The sequence below is a fragment of the Periplaneta americana genome, chromosome 2 (genome assembly GCF_040183065.1).
Source record: "Periplaneta americana isolate PAMFEO1 chromosome 2, P.americana_PAMFEO1_priV1, whole genome shotgun sequence".
Lineage (NCBI taxonomy): Eukaryota > Metazoa > Arthropoda > Insecta > Blattodea > Blattidae > Periplaneta > Periplaneta americana.
In genome coordinates, this window is record NC_091118.1 from 112,259,828 (window position 1) to 112,279,338 (window position 19,511).

The window sequence follows — 19,511 nt, forward strand, 5'->3', positions numbered from 1 at the left end:
AATTGCTAAGTGAAATGTATTCACTAAATTAGCATGATGTGTATGACAATGTTACATAGATAAAAGTTTTCGGCAAATGTTTTGCCATCTTCGGATCATTTTGGTATAAATGTAACATGAACACATTATTACATATAAATATTTAAAATAATTACTGCTACTTGATAAGTTGTTTGAAATATAACAATAAAACAATGCATTAATGGAAGCTAATTTTCTTCATTGTTCAATTAGTTAAAAAATTATGGTTTATTTAACGACGCTCGCAACTGCAGAGGTTATAATAGCGTCACCGGCGTGCCAGAATTTTGTCCCACAGGAGTTCTTTTACATGCCAGTAAATCTACTGACATGAGCCTGTCGCATTTAAACACACTTAAATGCCATCGACCTGGGTCAGGATCGAACCCGCAACCTCGAGCACAGAAGGCCAGCGCTATACCAAGTACGCTACCGAGGCAGACTCAATTAGTTCATCTACTGATCAGGATAAGAGGTAAATAATAACTGTATCAATAGGCTACAATTACAATATTTAGCAAAATAAACAAGGAAAAGAAAATGTTTAGTAAGGAAAAATCTTAAAAAAAAAAATGTATAATGATATCAGCACGATTACAAAACTTAGCAAAACAAATTGCTTAACAAGGTAAAAATTTTCCGATTTAAAATTTTCCAGGACATCTTCATCACTGTACTTCTTCCAGCTAGAGATTGAAGTAGATATAAACAAAACCGAAATGTATTATTCTGCATTTGCACGTGCTATCCGGCTGATATACTGCACACATTTCAATATAAGAGAGAAACACATTCATTAAACAAAGAAAACAACCTGTAATATGCTCACAGAGGGTTAATAACAAAGCTGACATGACTTTATTAAAGTAAATATATATAACATTTAAAATCATCGTTTTCTCTCCCTCCACTGTTTGAGGGTTTTACTTTCTTGTGCTTTCAGTGCACTGTGTTATGAGAGTAACTTGTCAGCTGTGTTATGTGAAATGGAGTTCCGCACTTACAATGCATGTGCATTGCTATAATGTACGTTACAATATCTAGAAAGTGTTCCTTATAAACATGTTTAATTTAACCCACATTCCATTTTATAAATGTATATTATACATATACTATTATTGTAGATGGAACTTTTTTAATGTGAGGAAGAAGATGACAAGCATAAGCTTGGAGGCATTGTGTATCTAACAACCAATCAGGAACCATTATGTCACAGGTATTTACGTGGGGTGTAACTTTAATAATGGCAACACTGCTGTAAAAGCGAAACGAGACAGAGTTAATTGTTGTCACTTCTACCACATGTTAGTCTATGTCTGCCCTCCTCCCCTCTAAAAGTACTCTTCCATCTGATTCACAGCGCATGTGCTGTGAAGAGTTGAAGTTAGTCTCCTGTTAGTTACAGCTCTAAGCGGTTGTGTTTTGCCATGTTTACAAAGCAGGAACAGTGATCTTGGCTGAAAATTCAATCTGTCCGTGGTCGTACAGCACTACAATGTTATGACGGTCTTGTTGAGGCATGTGGAGAGACGGCATTACCATACAGGACTGTGGTGAGGTGGGTTCGAGCCTTCAACGAGGGGCGTGACTGCATGGAAAACATGGCTCAGCTGGGTCGTCCTAGTGTTAGTGAAGAGGAATTGCAAGCTGTTTCCACGCTATTAGACAACGATCGACGACAGACGGTACGTGGGTTAGCCCAGGAGATAGGAATATCGCATATGACTGTTTCGTATTGTAAAGAATCACCTAAAAATGAGAAAAATTGCATCTCAGTGGGTTCCCTGGGATTTGACGGAAGCACAGAGATGGATACAATACGACACCGCTCAAACTCACTTGGAACGTTACGATTGTGAAGGAGACGCCTTCTTAGGTCGTATTGTTGAGCTTGATGAGACATGGGCTAGATCATATGAACCTCTACTTAAGCGTCAATCAAATGAGTGGCGTTATTACGAGTCACCACGCAAAACCGTGGTGTGGGCTTATCCCTACGAATGTGAACGTTATGCTGGTTGTTGTGTATGACTGTGACGGCATCATCCTATACTGTCCTGCAAAAAGACAGATGTTAATGCACAGTATTTCCGTCATTTTCTAGAGCATAATCTGAGACCAGCGTTGCAAAGAAAGCACACACACATTTTGCAGAACTCTCCCATCATTTTGCAGGTTAACATAAGGGCGCACATGGCACATTCTGTAGCTGATTTGTACTGTCGCTGGGGAGTGATAAGTGCTTTTCCATCCACCACATTCACCAGACTTAAGCCCCTGTGATTATGACTTAATCCCAAAGATGAAGGAACGATTTCGTGATGTTCGATTCCAGACTTTCCCGATATTCTGCAGATAGTAAGGCGGTTCATCAGAAACATCAACAGAACAGGCGCTGCCACAGGGGTAAGACTTCCACATCATTGGCAACGAGTTGTAGACAATGCTGGTTACTACATTGAAGGACTGTAGAAGTTTCACAGATGTATCACTTGTATATTCGTAATAAATAAATAGTTGCCATTATTGAAGTTACAACCTGTGTCTTTACATGTACTTCAACCTTTAGTTGAAAAGAGAGTAGTTACAGGTACTAATAATGATAAATTAACTCGTAACATTTGACAAGTCAAGAAAATACATATGGAAACTTTTCCTTATACATACCCTTCCTCAGGTTTTTTAGAGTCACCTTTCTTCGCAGAAGGTTGTTCCTGAACAACTGTTGGTTTTGTACTGGATGTTATTTCTGTGTCCTTAATTACAGACTTTGTATTGCCAATACATGGATATGGTGATGGTTCCTCAGCTTTTGCTACAGGCTTTATCTGATTACTTTTGCCATTGGTTTCTAAATTTTTAGATATATGATTCAAATGAGAGTTTGATGCTTTTAAATTCTTCTCATTGTCCTTCGGTTTCAAACTGAAAGAGATACATCACACAAATTAAGGATTATGCTAATTTTTTTCCTGAAGAATTTTAACAGGTCAGTGCCTTCCACAATCAAAGATTTCTCCATATTTGTTATTTCAGGTAATTACTCTGTATTTAGGCCATGAATCTTTAAAATTTGTATCCATAGATTAAATTAATGTTCCAATTTATATACTGTCCAATTTTCAGCATCACAGCTTCAAAAAACACTAACTTATTCTATTTATTACAAGTGTTTCTCTAATTATTTTGAGCAGTATAAAAAGACAACTGAAAATGGAGCAAAAGTACGCTTCTTATTTTATCACATTTATCACAAATAAGTAAACAGTCTCGGAACATGGCCATTGAAGTGTCTTCACACCACCACACTACTCCTCCCATCTGACACTTCAACTAACATAGCAGTTAAACACGAATTATTCACCTAAAATTATTTTAATTTGCCATTTTCTCAAACTTTGAAAGTTGCCCTTCAGTTACTTTAAGAAAAGAAGGGAGTACAGATGTCATAATTTAGCAGATCTATATTTTGCAAAGTTTTTCATTTCAGTAAGTTTAAAATTATAGCACTGTACAAAATTCCACATCAACACACCAAGACATTAACGAGACAAAAGTACAGATATAAGCAAAATATCCATATTGTTTTCAACGAAGTCATGATGCACTGATAAGGAATTCGTACCATGAAATTAAATAGGCTATAAAGAATATACTGGATACCAACACTGCTCTTTGAACAGTAGTGACTTGTGTTGCATTTCTTGTCGCAGTTGGGTTTGATTTGGTGGTAGGTTGATTCTTGTCCACTGTAAGTCGGAGACAGGGTACACTAGCATTTTTTGATTGAAACTTGTTTTCTTTGTTACTCATAATTACACTGCTTCACCTGGAATGAAAATAATAGTCTGAAAACTACATACCATTTTTCAAAATGCACTTCATTTTGTATTCAACAGAATGAAATCACATTCAGAGACACTAACAAATCTGACCTAAAATATATCAGGAAACAAGTATAGATGGCAGGCAGGCAATAGATATAACTTACTGGGAAATATAAAGTCGTGATTGGTACAGTATGGGCAAACTGACTTGTGTGGAGGCTCAGAGTTATCCTTTCCAATAACAATTCATGACCCCCAATTCAGCCATTCCAAGATAAATAAGCCTAAGTGGTAAAAATTAAATTTGTGATAAAATTTATTTTGACAAAGAGAGCTTCTGAATAGTGTAAATTGCCAGATTCAAAAAAATATATATTTATTTGTATTTTTACTCTCATTTCTTAAGGTTTCAAAACAATGTAGTAATCTTGTTCTTGAAGGCAAATTTGTATCCCTATGTCCTCACTACTGATATAGCTAAATCAGTTTCCTTAAGATGGTATGCTTGCTACTTCTTATTGGTAAAACCTATTAGGCACATGGTGGACAGTGTGGTTTTATATTTTGTTATTTCCTGCAATTATTGTGACAATGTATACAGACAGCCATCTTCTTATCCCATACAGAACTAGAAAAGATATAAAAGTTTGTTTTCCATGTTAATGAAAGAAGATAAGTGCACAATATTTTATAGAAGTTAAGTACCGCTCTTATAACGTCACTAATTTTAATTAAGTTTTTAATAAGGTATTTTTAAAGGAAATAAGGTTCCGTATGGGACAATTTCAAACAGAACTTGAGGTTGCTGTATTGTTGATTATTGGTGTTTTATGTAGAACGTTTGAATTTGTTTCATAGGCTATATGAAGAGCTCAAGAACAAACAATGGGGAAAAAGTAGCAGCGATTTCCAAAATTCAGCTGTCACTATTTTTTATCTGATGACTGTGAAAACGTTCTTGTTGCCACAACAGCCAGATCAGAAATGTGTAGACACAGCATCTTTAAAGAATCAACCATATTCACCACTCTAAGAAGACTATATTACGAGATTTACGCTGACTCGTTACTTTCAGGAAATGACTCAGAATTAGATGCTATAGAGACGTAAGTCTTCAGATGAATGTGAAAATATATCTCCTCTAGAACAAAGCCATCACAACCTAAAACATCCCATGAATTTGGAAGATTTAAATCCTGGAAAGTTCATTGAAGTTGAACAGACAGGTGATAAGGGTCTAAAGCATAAATAGTCTATCATACTATATGCAGTGCTGTCATGGTGGAGGTCATACGGGGCCATACATCATATGAGAACCTACACTTTTTTTTTAATTAATCGTATGGGGAAAAGAAAATTTTGTTTGTATGGAGGCATATGGCATATGGGTGCCTAAGTTTTGTACACGGAGATCTGTACTGTACAGATCTTAGATCATCTCTTGCTGTTCCTAATATATTTTGTTTGTTGTTCATAAACAAAAATTGTCCACTTCTGCAGCACAGGAATCCAGAATTATATAAAATAATGGTTGAAAGCAAGAAGTGCTGCAAATACACACTCCAAGATTCATCAAAACAAGTGTGCGTCCACGGTGGGGCTATATGGTGTATTTTTTAAATCAAGCTTGTTGTACAATTAAAATGTAAAGCAAAACAATTTCTTTACTTCTTCTTTCATAGTAACAAAATCATTAAATGACAGTCGGAAAGATAGAGAGAGGAGAGTAAAATATATTTCAAGGGAGAAAACAAGGGATGGGGCGTATGGCCAAGGAAAAAATTACCATGACAGCACTGACTATATGTAATGGCAAAGTTGAAAACAAAGATATGAAGTACTTTTTTTTTTTAAACAGACAGCCAAAAATTACAAACATTTTAAGCTAGATGAGGAATCCTCTTCATCTGAAAGCATTGTCAAAGTGTCTCAGATTCGAAGAATCTAAATGATTCTGATATTGTTAGAAAAGGAGCTCACAGATCGTATTATAAATTTAATTGAAGACTCTTAAATTGAAATAAACTTGCAGTTTAATGTACAGTATAATACATAATCATTGACATACAACTTTTTGTGGTTAAATTCAACAGATCAATCTGAACATTTCTTGACAAATTTTCCTCTAATTACGCATTGCTGTCCTATAAAATGCATGTAAAATCGATAAAAATAAATATTTGTTATACTAAGATTACATTATTACTTCCAAAAAACAAAAAACCTCCCAAAGAAGACTCCTAATTCACAAGTGTCCTGTACAGAACTGCGGTATATGTCTGTCCCATACCAAACCAAATATTTTTGGTTATTTCGTAGCAGTTACATGGTTTTTTAAACTAGTAACTACTTTTCTAAAATGTTTCAGTGCCTACAAGTTTATGGAAAAAATTTCAGTTACTTAAGGAGTCAGATATTACAGACTTTTGCCATCAAAGTGCTTGCTGACTATTGAGGTGTCTAAAAAATGTCCCGTATGGAACCCCATTTTATTTAGGTATTTCTCGGAAAATAAAGTTTAATAACTATTCTGTTTTCAGGGAGAGCGTCCTTCATATTTTAACAAAATTATTCATGTATCACTGAGCATATTCTACCAAAGGCATAAATTTTATAGACAATTATATTTTCAAAGTTGCTGTCTAGTGTCCCGTACGGAACCTGGAATGGCTGCCTTATGTCATCACGGATCATGAATTGTTACTGGGCAAGATAATGCCGAACCTCCACACATGTGAGTTCGCCCACGCAGCATCAATCACAACCTTTATTTCCCAGTATAGTCACATATGATACTCTAATATTACATATCAAAACACAGGTCTGAGATTTAAGGTGCAGGCAATGAACATTAGATATGAGACAACCCTGCTGCAAGGATACCTATCGGAAAACAAGCAGAATATAATTTCAAGAAGCAATCAATGAATCAATTTCCTTGCAGGCCTACATCTTAATAAACTGTTACTGGTATATCCTTAGCCGTCAATAAACTTAACCACGAAATGTATGAAGTTCAATGCAAACTAATTTAATATAAATAATTTATAATGCTATTCTAATCCTATCATTTTGGTCTACATCTTACTTCAACACGCCTAATACACAGCAACATTCCACCACGTCATCACATTGAACTTAATTCAATTTGACCTTCAAAGTTACAGTCTTTAAAATTTTAAGTTTTCATCATAAAGTGTCATAGCGGATTGTTGTTATAAAATATTTTTTGATATTAGAAAGCATTTCGTCTAGAATGACAATCAGCATTGGGTAATGAAGAGCAACAATGTTTTTTCAGTGCTAGAAAAATGGTGTGTCTGTAAGCTACCCCTCTACAAGCAGCAATGAAGACAATCTGATGAATTTGGTATTATTAAATTACAAACTGCTTTTCAATAAAACCAACTGAGAGAACTATTGTATATCCCTACCAGCATTATCGGCCAACAATCACATCAGAGCAATGCTGTAACTGCCTGCAAGAGAGACATATGTACAGGACCATTAAACTTTGCAATTGCCGTCCAATGAGAATTAAACACTGTGAAATCTTGAACTTCAGTCGAGATAACAGTTAAGGGTGAAATCTCGATCTCCCCCCACACTGTACAGCTGTCAAAAAAAAAAAGTGCCCGCACTCATGAACAGCGAATATTTTCAAAGTCCACTTCGGGTCGCGGCGATGTTACACAATGCATGTGCTTTTTACAAGCAGTTCCGTAACTATGAAAGTGTTCCATATCTGCGCCTCATAGACCAGCGGTAGAGTGCTTGTTTAATGATTCAAAGGTTGTGGGTTCGGGCCTTCAAGTTTTCATTTTATTTTTTAATCATTCTTTAGCAATGTAAATGCTATTCAAATTATCATTTATATTCAATTATCGTTCTTTATGGATATCACGTTATTTATATTTTGTTATCGTTCTTTAGAGATATGAATAAAATTCAAGTCATCATTTGTATTCTGTTATTGTTTTATAACGATATGAATAATTATTATTATTGTACCTCCAATGGGGGTTAGCCCTATTTTACATATGTATGTTAGGGCTATAGTTTTATACACAAAAAAGATAAGCATAAAGAGAAATGGAAAAGAAAATTAAATTAGCTTATGCGATGTAAACAAAACATACACAATCTGTAAATTAGGCATTGCGATTGCAAAACAAATATCAGGTATCAATTTGAAACATACAAAAACATTAACAACACACATATGTAACACTTCTATAACACAAATATGCAGCTTTCCGTACCATACATCATAAATTAATACACAATAGTCACACAAACACAAGCAAACTATAATTACGACATTGCGACAACATCAAGCATCCCATAACTGACTCACATACATAACAAATCAAGCATCCGTTATAACACATACACTTCAACATAGTAACCACACTTTTAAAAGTTACAAATTTGGCTCCAAGAAGAATAAATAGGACACTGTTACTAATTACTATTCTTCTACAATTTCTTAAATACATCTGTAATAAAACTGTGAAATTCCGATATGAATAATATTAACTTTTTTATATTCTGTTATCGTTCTTTAGCGATATAAATAATATTCAAGTTATCATTTATATTCTGTTTTCCTTCATTAGCATTATAAAATAATATTCAAGTTATTTATATTGTTATTGTTCTTTCGCAATATAAATAATCTGTAATTATTATAACACAAATAAAACATCTTTCTTTGTAAAATAGGTAATTTTATTTAGATAATTAAATACGTATTATATAATATCTTATATTAATTAAACAAACCGATATTTATCATTTATATTCTGTTATCGTTCTTTAGTGATACTGTATAAATAATATTCAAGTTATTTATATTGTAATCGTTCTTTAGTGATATAAATAACATAAATTTAATATTAGGTTTGGAAAAATCCAGTTGTATAATACTGGTATTAGTTTTTCTTTTTGTATTATTACATTATACTATCTTGAACTACAATAAAATGAAAAGGAGTAATGAGGAATTGAATCTGAGACGTTGACATCTAAATTCCGACATTCGTCCGCTGAGGTAAGGGGTCAAAAGTGTGAAAACATTTTCGGAAAAATTGGCCCAATCACACTCTTAAGATTTTCTGATGATTCGTAGAAGCTAGTCCAGGATGCGGGGGGCAAAGGCTAATTGAGATTTTCCGGTCTCTGATCGGGTCAAACATCCTGATAGAATTAATATTTAACCCTTGCCGTGACTTTCGGTGAAGTCTGGAGGGCCCAATTAGTCAAATCCACTCTCCTCATCTCCATGCCTGGGCCCCCTGGAATTTAATAAGATGCGAAAGAGATAGTGGTGTGTGGTAAGCAACGGGATGTTACCGCATTTAGGCCTATCCTTCTCAAGAAAAACTGCAAACATGAACAAAGGAAGCTTTTAATAGAAGAAGGATCTTCTGCGGACCTCTGGAAAAAGAACTAAGGAAGAGACTAGTGAAGTGCTTTGTGTGGAGTGTGGCATTGTATGGGGAAGGAACGTGGACATTACGACGAAATGAAGAGAAACGAATTGAAGCATTTGAAATGTGGATGTGGAGAAGAACGGTGCGTGTGAAGTGGACAGACAGAATAAGAAATAAAATTGTTTTTGAAAAAGTGAGTGAAGAAAGAATGATGCTGAAACTGATTAGAAAGATAAAAAGGAATTGGTTGGGTCTCTGGTTGAAAAGAATAATAGACGACATTAGGATGTGTGGATCATATGTGGAGACTAAGAGGAAGGCAGAAAATAGGAAAGATTGGAGATTGCTGGGTTTGCAATGAAAGACCTGCTCATGGACAGAACACTTATGTATGTATGTTCAGAATGCCTGGAATATCGTGTCTAAGAACAGTCGCTATTTGCAAAGACTAGTCGATTCCATGCCCACATGACTGCAAGATGATCGAGATAAGAGGAAGATAGACTATATATTGAATTGTGGCTTTTTGTTTTGTTTTTTGAACGCTTAATTGTTTGAATGTTTTAAGGTCGACGCCAGTAAATTTGTTTTGTTTATGCCACGAAAGATATTTTTATTGAGAATAAAATCTTTTTTCTTTCCATTTGCAGCCACAATATCATAATGATAAAGTCATGGCATAATATATTAATGAACCTGATGTTAATTACTAAAATAATCGTAAAAGAGAATGGAGCCATTATGTATAGTTTGTCTCTCTCAAAAACAGAACAAAAAAGAACATAAAAAGCACGAGGTTGTAGTCAAACGCAGGGCCTCACGAATAAGAGGCCTGAACACTACCATTACGCTATCGAATAACATGCAGAATACTTCAATTATAACTGTAGATATCAGGCAACGTGGTCCAACAACATGTAACATCGCCTGTCTCCGAATTGTCGCGAAGATACCTGAAGGGAACTTTGTTTCAGGAGAGCGGCCACTTTTTCTTTTGACAACTGTACATGGAGAAAAAATAACACAAACCATTGAAACCTTTTCACATTCTTAGACTTCATATTACTTAGACAGGTCTATTCCCTCAACTAACCTACTAACCTTGTCACATACCTCATGTCACTTTGCTTTAGAGTTGGGTCGATTCGTGAACGAATTGTTCATTCGAACGACTAATAATAAAGAATCGTAAGAATCGATTCGTGGTATCAACGAATCATCGTTCAAAAGAATCGTAACGAATCGTCGTTCAAAAGAATAGTAACGAATTGACATGGTATCGTAACTCACGAATCTATTTACTTGTTTGATGTAGCCTGTCAACGGACATTTCCGAACTGTGCCAAATACTCCCGAGCGAGAGTGAAATCAAAATACTGCATTTGTTAAGTATGGAAAATAATGAACACAAACCTGAAATTTGCATAGTTAAATAGAGATGTAATGCAAAAAATGTACTTCGTAATAAGGTTCAGTTGATAAATTATAATTTAGAAACATTATCTTGGGTAATTTTGTAGACTAATGGAGGTCATGCTGAATGGTTCCAGCCAATGAGAAAGAGACAATCCAATGTCTCGCCTCTTATGCCATCTATGCGAGAGATGTAGAACGTTTTTGTTCTACGCGTGGTTTGCAAAGGAAAGTGCCCTGTAAGTCGTTCGTTGACGAATCGTTGGAATCGCAGAGTAGGAAGAATCATGAACTCGTTGACGATTCAAAAGAATAGTTGGAATCGCAGACTGAGAAGAATCGTGAACGAATCGTTAGAATCGATTCATAATGCATGATTGAATCGTTGGAATCGACTTCTGAAAAAGAATTGTGTTGCCCAACTCTACTTTGCTTCCACTCATTTAACCCATCTAACCCATAACGAAATGCAAATCAGACGTCAGTTCCTATGCATTTGGTCGTAGCTTGGGCTCTGAGAAATATGGTCATTTTATCTATTCTGTTGTTATTGAGAAATCTTAATGTTTGTCAAGATCTGTTGAATGGCACTCGACTTAATCGATTAATTTCTGTTGTAAGATTAATCGATCAAAAATATTTAATTGAATAATCAAGTCGATTAAAATTAATCGGTTGCACTTGATATTAATTATTATTTTATTAATGCAATCTCAGACTAAAAACTCCGACAACATTCGTCTCTCCGAAATTGCTTACTTCAAAGCACAACAGTACCATTATTTTGTAACTGCAAAGCAGGTAGAACAGGCAAATCTTTGCACAAATACTTCAGAAAGAGATGGAGTTATGAGGATAGTGACCTGTCTACTCCTCTTGAAAATTGAAACACAATGCAAAACCCTTCAGTTTTATGGTTTTTCAAGAAACCTTTCACCTTGTTGTCAGGTCATCCTCCTAGCATATGAAATGCATTCTTTTCTGGGATTTGTTCTCATCCCTCAGCCATGGCTACACTCTGTGCAAGTGAGAGTAACAATTTTCTTCTCTTTCTAAAATATTGTAATCCTGTTACAATAGGGGCCAGATTGCTGTTTTATTGAGTTTCTTTACTGAGTTTGTAGATGAAGCATGTGTGTTTGTGTGTTTAGTTTGCTAAAGAAAAAAAAAAAAATCAGATTTCTGTGGTCTGTGAAAACTCCATTATGTCATATGAGAATTTGAGAGGTAAACTCAGTGAAACACTTGGATTTAAATTAAATGATCTTGGAGAAGTGCTTGACAGAAAAAAGTTTTTCGCGTTCAGTTATGCAGGAAACATTACTAAATGTAGAGTGGCACTTAATTCAGACCATGAACTCACATGTTTAAAATCATGGATGAAGCAGTATTAACTAGGTAACTCTTCATACTTTTTTTATTTGTTTTTATCTAAAAAATCCTGGGAGAAATTGACACAATAAATTATAAGCCTCGTAATAAATATGTTAGTAAATAACTAAAATAGTATTGGTTTGTAATACAGCGATACAGTATATACAGATAACCGTACAAGAGTTAATACTTATGCCTATCACCAAACACAAATTGAGTTTAACAATAATTGTGTATTACAGTATATTAAAAACTTTTTTTCAAATCGATCAAAGTTCGATTAAATTCAAATAGTTAATCGATTAAATATTTTGATCGATATAGCCTGCATGCTAATTGTTTAGATATGGGCATCATTGGTTGGCTTTGCTTTAGTGGACTAGACCTGGGATGGGTCCATACACTTACAAGTAAACCTTCAGGTGGGGTAAAAAAACAAAGACTTATCTTTATTACCATTCGAGTAAGCATTAAAACCAATGTAAAATACGTAAATTTTATAACTCGAACGCAATGAACACCAGAGATCGCGACTAATCAAGATCAAGTTGACATGGGCTACTTAGATTGCAAACAACTATACCACGCAGCAATGCTAGATGCGAGAATGAAGAGAGTACTGCTGTAGACGCGCTGTCAGCTAGTTTGTATCTTGCAGTTTACTGTGTAATGTTATGTGCAGTGAGCTGAAGAAGATGAACCCAGTGAATATAGTGATTAAAATTCTGGATAAACTAAAAGAAGAGGGTTATAAGGAGACAAACTATGAAATGTCGTGGAAGGAACTTGAAATTGTTGATGATATACTTATTAAAGAGTTATGAATGGGAAGCAGTTTAAGAAAGTCATACTCTGGACATTGATGAAAATGAACCACGACGCTGTAGACGCGCTGTCAGCTAGTTTGTATCTTGCAGTTTACTGTGTAATGTTATGTGCAGTGAGCTGAAGAAGATGAACCCAGTGAATATAGTGATTAAAATTCTGGATAAACTAAAAGAAGAGGGTTATAAGGAGACAAACTATGAAATGTCGTGGAAGGAACTTGAAATTGTTGATGATATACTTATTAAAGAGTTATGAATGGGAAGCAGTTTAAGAAAGTCATACTCTGGACATTGATGAAAATGAACCACGAAATGATGATAATGACATACCTCATGTACGAGAATGGGAGACTGAAAAAACAAATACATCAGAAGAGGAATTAAGTACTTCACAAAGTTCCGGTTCTCAATACACTCCGTCCCCTCCCAAAACATCTCGAGTCATTGACTGTGAAGAAAAATGTAAGGTAATAGAGTATTGGATTCTGCCAGGTGTATCGACAAACAAAAATAAAAGTTTAATCAAAGGTCATGGAGCAGTATGAAGCATAAATTCACGTGGTTAACACACGAAAGTCAACTCTACAAAATGAAGCAAGCTGTCGAACAACAAAACTATCTTATGAATAAAATGAAAGAAGTGCACCAAAGAACATTTGAGGAATTCTGTCTGCGGCGGTCGTCGAATGAAATTGTAAAAGAAAGTGACATAAAAAGAATTGCACAGACAACAGCTCGTGATTTATTAGGCATAGATCAGAAATACTTCAACGCAAGTCCTACTTGGTTGCATCGCTTTAAAAAGCATTATAAGATTGTCAGCCGCAAAATAATATCATATGTAACAAAGCGTCAGGCAGCTCTTGAACAATCAATCCAAACCTTCAAACATGAGTGCACACCACTTATGGACATGTATAATGATGATCATGTGTTTAATGCAGACGAAATTTGGGTTTCCTAAGGAAATGCCTTTCAGCAGAACATTAGAACATCAAGGAACCAGTAAAATGTGTGGTGTCGTGCAATCCAAATGGGCAACTACACATTCCTACACTATAATGCCGGTGGTTTCTAAAGCTGGAAAACTGATGCCAAAGTTACTACTGATTCTCCAAGAATCGAAAGGTATAAGCGCAAGAGTTGCGGAACGCATTTTCCAGAGCGACAACCTTGTAGTAAAATGGACTTCGTCGGGAAAAATGACCAAAAAAATATGGATAGAATTCTTACGAGAAATATTCCTTCCTAATTCTGTAACCTGCAATCTTCTGCTGTTGGACTCGTATGGTGTCCACTGCGACGAAAATACAATTAAGCAACGGTTAAAAGAAGAGGACTATGGTCTTGAAAAACTAGTAGTGAAAATCATACCACCAAATACGACTTATGAGTTGTAACCTTTGGACAGGTACTTTTTTCGAATGTACAAGCATATGATTCGACACATTTCCCATAATGTAAATTTTGATGATTCATCTGATATAGTACAACGCAACAATATACTGAAACTACAGTCGCTTGTTTACCAGTTGTTTCTTTCTCCACGATTCCAACAGGCGCATGGGTATGGTTGGGTGTTAGCTGAATTGGGATCCAGAAGTGGACAACGTTTTCAAAACACTACAGAGTACTATATCCGAAATGTACAAGGAATATGTACGATTTGTGCAAAATCAGCCTTTATAAAGTGCGGGTGGTGTACTGACATTTTGTGTTTCCAACATTTTTTTGTTAGCTATCACTGTTGTAGAACATATGTTTCTGGATAAAAACAAATTAGATACTGGAATACGATGCATTAAGTAACATGATGACCACAATGACCACATCATCCTTTCCTTCTTATGCAATAATCGCTAGTTGAAGGTATGTTTACCGTGCTGCTTGAAGTCTCGTGTTCTGCGCTGTGTATTGCACTTGATAATTGCAGTCGAGTTACGAAATTTTAGGATTAATCCATATTTTATTATGCTGATTCCAAAAATATGTTTCATTTTCATTGTTTTTTACCTCAGGTGAAGGTTTACTTGTTAGACACGGTTCGGCCCATTGTGCAGATGATAGAGAATCCGACGCTGATAGTGGGTCATCCTGCCTCAGATCCTGATAGAACCAGGTCCCGTCTCGCGGACGAGTAACCTGATGAGCCCCATGGGCTATAGTTCCTATATTGTAACTTCGTTTCCAAGTCCGTCATTACGCTAGCCCATACTGACATCACTAAACAAAAATGACCAAAAATGAAAATCGTATATGCAAGGCATAACAGAAGCCTAACCTAATCTGTCACAGATTCGTATATACAAGGTATAAGAAAAGCCTAACCTAACCTCTAACCTGTCACAGATTCATGTAGGTTATGCAAGGCATAATAGTGTGAGCGTACACTAGCGTGAAACTTTCGTAATGTGGGAAAATTTCAGTATACGGATTCCTCACTGACAATTTATTATACTATCTTAAAACACTAAAATGAGCAGATTTGTCTGCGTTTGTCAAATGTACATCATCATGCTTACGAAAAAGCACTTTTTCAGTGCCAATAATTTATTTTGTGTGCACAAGGTTGGCATTTTGAAATAAGAGGGAAAGGAAGGAATCCGTGTTCTGAAATGAGTTCTTTTACATGCCAGTAAATCTACGGACATAAGCCTGTCGCATTTCAGCCGGGATCCAACCACAATCTCGGGCACAGAAGACCAAAACCATACCGAACGCGTCACCCAGGTCAGCAGAACTGCAAACGCAGTCCAGACGAACGGCAGCGTGCAGTCAAAAAGAACTCTGAAGAACTGCAGCCCCAACAGCATTTTGCTGCCCACCTCAATTACAAAATTCCGCCAGTATATTTTATGCATACACTTTTCATTTCAAAACGTTACTTTCTCTCTCCTTGTAGGCAGGGAGTATTAGACGTTTCACGTCAAAATGTTGAGGTTAAAATCTACGTGCTCGATATCCCAGAAAAAAATCCTATTATAAGCCTACCTTCACCATGGTAGTTTGCCACTGCCAGCCTGAGGTTAGGTAGAGTTAGATAAGGTGCTCAGGTTTGTTTTAAGATTAGATGAAAAATAATCACCTGTAAAGACATCTCTTCAGCCAAACTTACATAACCTCTCGCTGGCTGTGGCAAACTATTATGGTGAGAGTGTAAACAGGAAGAGGCAATGAATCCCAGAAAAGTACCATAACTTGAGATGTAACTTATTTCCATTTGTATATTATATCTCAATCATTTTGACTCCAATAATACATTATACAAAAATACGACCTAAGAATGCAGATCATATACAAAATTAAATACATACCAACACGGAGTACGTATCCTTGAATTTTTTGCAACAAAACTCATGAAAACTGTCAAATTAGTATGAAGCGACACAGTTCCTGTTGTAAATAATAACGAGTTCTATACATACATCCTATATAACCTATTTAAAAACAAACATCCTTAAATTATTACAAAAGGACAGACTTTTTTGATGACCGTTACAATTCCAACATCGCACAGGTAGATTGTAGCTTTTAAATCTCCGACGTCGACAAGATTTTTCTTCTTATTGGTTCATGATCACGTGGTAAAAATTGACTCCATGTTGCCAGATTTAAGTTATGAAATCACCTTAGATCATCAACTTTATTTATTATACGGCCATCCTACCATGTATCTATCAAAGAATATACAAAAGAGCATGGACAGTGTCTCAATAAATGTTTTTTTACTAATGGCGGATGCCCCTGATTATGAATATTCTATACTTTTCATCCAACAGCCATTTTTACAATAAGACTGGCAACATTGAGGTTGCATTCTTGTAATCGTTGATTGTCAGTGCCGGCAACCAAGACTTTTTATAGCTAAATTTAATATTTTAATGTCATAAAGATAATAACTAACGTTTCCTGATGTAAGCATAGGATTTAGTAACTTTTGACATTGATTTAGCTAGTAAAATTCCACAATTTACTATTGTACGTATACGAATTTAGCCTTTTATATTGCGATCTAGACATTTTCTCAGTGTGATTGTTGGCGACTATGTTAGCGGTATTTGTTTGAAGTTTTGAACAGTCAATTTGTTATGTGTTATTGTATTATAACTATGTTTACTACGTACTAATTGTAAGAAATACTGCGATTCAGATTTGTACGTTGCATTTTAAATGGGAAGACTGATTTGAATGGTTATCAGAGTTCGGGAAAAATCTGGAGGTATGGTGCTTCTTTTCTTATTATATTTTCTGTGTTCCTCCTGTTTGGAGCTTGTGAAGATATCAATCTTCTTCGTATGAAGATATGCTCTAATTTGTTTGTTTTAAGCTTTCTACGGTTCGTACGAGCCAGGCTGCTTTCAAGTCGAGTGTCATAATTTTAAATTGTTATATTCATTATTAACTTATTCAGTATTTACACAAGTTGCATAGAAATTCAGTCGCGCATGGTGGGCTAAAATGTGATCAGTGGAAGCCATTTTCTTCTTACGTCATTTTTCTGTGAGGAGAATATTTATGTGAACATACTTACACGTGGCTTTTAAAGAACCCGGAGGTTCATTGCCGCCCTCACATAAATCCACCATCGGTCCCTATCCTGAGCAAGATTAATCGAATCTCTAGCATCATATCCCACCTATCTCAAATCAATTTTAATATTCTTATTCTTACCTTCCTATCTATGTCTCCGTCTCCTCCCAAAGGTATTTTTTTCCCCCTCAGATCTCCCAACTAACACTCTATATGCATTTCGGGATTCACTAATACGGTACATACTACGTACCCTGCCCGACTACAAGCTCTAAATGTATTTTCTTTATTTTTCTGTTAGCTGCTATGCATACATCGATATAAAGATTGTCAGTGAGGAATCCGTATACTAAAATTTTCCTAACAAACGCAGACAAATCTGCTCTTCTTTTTAGTATTTTAAGATATAATTGTCAGTGAGAAATCCGTATACTAGAATTTTTCCGAAATAAATTTAAATGTAGGTTGGAAAGAAACAAATTATGTTAAAAAGTACCGAGATGGTATTGCCCTTACCAAAAAGAAATGGGATGGTTTGAAAGTATTTTAAAAAGTAAGTTACTGGTATGCCATCCTATCCTGCCCCACCTCAAGCACTGTGCATGTCCCAGCTTTGATATCTACATTAGACTGAAGGGACTTGTGCAATGTACGCGTTCAGTGTTATCATGAGAATCACTGCTAGTTTTCGAACTGTCTTCATTTTCGGATTAATCTATGAATGCATGTGAGTAATACAGCTTACCAGAAATTTTTGCATTTGCTTTTATTACTATTGGTATCAGGTTTTATCAGAAACTCGTGAGTTGTGAATGCTGTTCTTCCACCAACTAGATATCTTGAGTCTGAACACTCAAAAGAATGCAGGGTGAAACGAGCGTTGAGCGACTTCCGCCGATTTTGGAATAGGTACCGACGCACTTGAACTGCCAACATAGAAAACAAAAAATCACACTCAATCGCTTTCACCTTCATCTTGACAGGATATTAAAAGCCTAAACTAACCTAAATTAAGTGCATCGGTGTCTATTCCAAAATCGGCGGAAGTCGCTCAACGCTCATTTAACCGAATGCAGTGACATCATTCCTTTCATTTTTCTCACATCCTTCCAGTCTTGCTCCAAAAGTATTCTCTTTTCTTTCACCTCTTCTGGACAAACATGTACTACATGAAATTTCTGTATTCTCTTCTTACGTTCTTCGGTAAACTCTTTGGAATTTGTAACATTGATCTGCACTTCAAATACCTTGCCAGATACACCTGCCAAGACATCAACTGCTCCTTTTTCGTGTCCACGTGCAAAAAGTTTCCAAATTAGAGATGGGCTAAGAAACTCATTTTATGTTTTACATAAACGAGAAATAGATAGGCCTATATGCCTATTCTTGAACTGTTCAGCACAGTTACCTGAAAATACAGAGCAATTCCAAATGAATGAAACAACTTTATATACTTAATTAGTATAACAAATTGTTTATGGTAGATGAACGTGTAAAGTACCAATAGATAGCAAAACCCTTTTTTACTTAGATCATAAACATTCAATGTAGGAACCATGTGACGCACAACATATGTTCAGGCAATAGTTAAGTTCTTGCCATACATGGACCAGCATCTCCATATACAGTAAGATCCCTCGTATCCGGCACCCAAATAACCAGCAATACCAAAACAATACACTTTTGGCTAGACAAAAAAAAAAGTCATTCATGCGAAAGGGAAGGGTCGGTTGAAGATGTGGTTGGTTTTCGTGGATTGCACATGCCACATATTGTGTTTACTCTCTACATTGTTCACATGTGAAAACATAGACAGAAAACCCCGTTAAGTATGTCCCTGAAGTATATAGGGTAGCATTAGTATGTCACCTGGGCCTTGCAAACTATATGCAGAGACAATATATTTAAATTTACCACTTGAACTCGCCCGTTTCGAGGGAGTGTTGGATGAATCTAAATAGGAAAGTGTGAAATTCTCTGTTCCTACAGGCATAAAAGTTTCATTCAAGTGATAGATAGCATAATACGAGGACTATTCATAAAGTAACTTCCGTTTATTTTTTACAAACCTATGAATGACGTTA

The 19,511-nt window shown here is 35.6% G+C and overlaps 2 protein-coding genes across 7 annotated transcripts in view; one reads left to right on the forward strand and one right to left on the reverse strand.

Annotated features, from left to right (window-relative positions):
- The window catches only part of LOC138694513 (aurora kinase C-like), a 40,980-nt gene extending 24,525 nt beyond the window's left edge, over positions 1 to 16,455 (reverse strand). The window contains exons 1-3 of one of the 3 annotated variants that reach the window (XM_069818301.1): positions 16,212 to 16,455; positions 3,689 to 3,850; positions 2,689 to 2,946 (exon numbers count right to left, since the gene is read on the reverse strand). In XM_069818301.1, coding sequence (XP_069674402.1) covers positions 2,689 to 2,946; positions 3,689 to 3,834 — 404 coding nt within the window. In that variant the 5' untranslated portion in view covers positions 3,835 to 3,850; positions 16,212 to 16,455. Of the gene's footprint in view, positions 1 to 2,688; positions 2,947 to 3,688; positions 3,851 to 15,888; positions 16,003 to 16,211 lie in introns of those variants that run through there. The other 2 variants (XM_069818303.1, XM_069818302.1) reach the window with 2 other exon arrangements.
- A 440-nt stretch (positions 16,456 to 16,895) lies between these two features.
- Positions 16,896 to 19,511, forward strand: part of LOC138694514 (rho guanine nucleotide exchange factor 39-like) — a 54,680-nt gene continuing 52,064 nt past the window's right edge. For all 4 annotated transcript variants that reach the window (XM_069818304.1, XM_069818305.1, XM_069818307.1 and 1 more), the window contains exon 1: positions 16,896 to 17,116. The gene's annotated coding sequence lies outside the window, so the exon portion shown is untranslated. The remainder of the gene's footprint in view (positions 17,117 to 19,511) is intronic.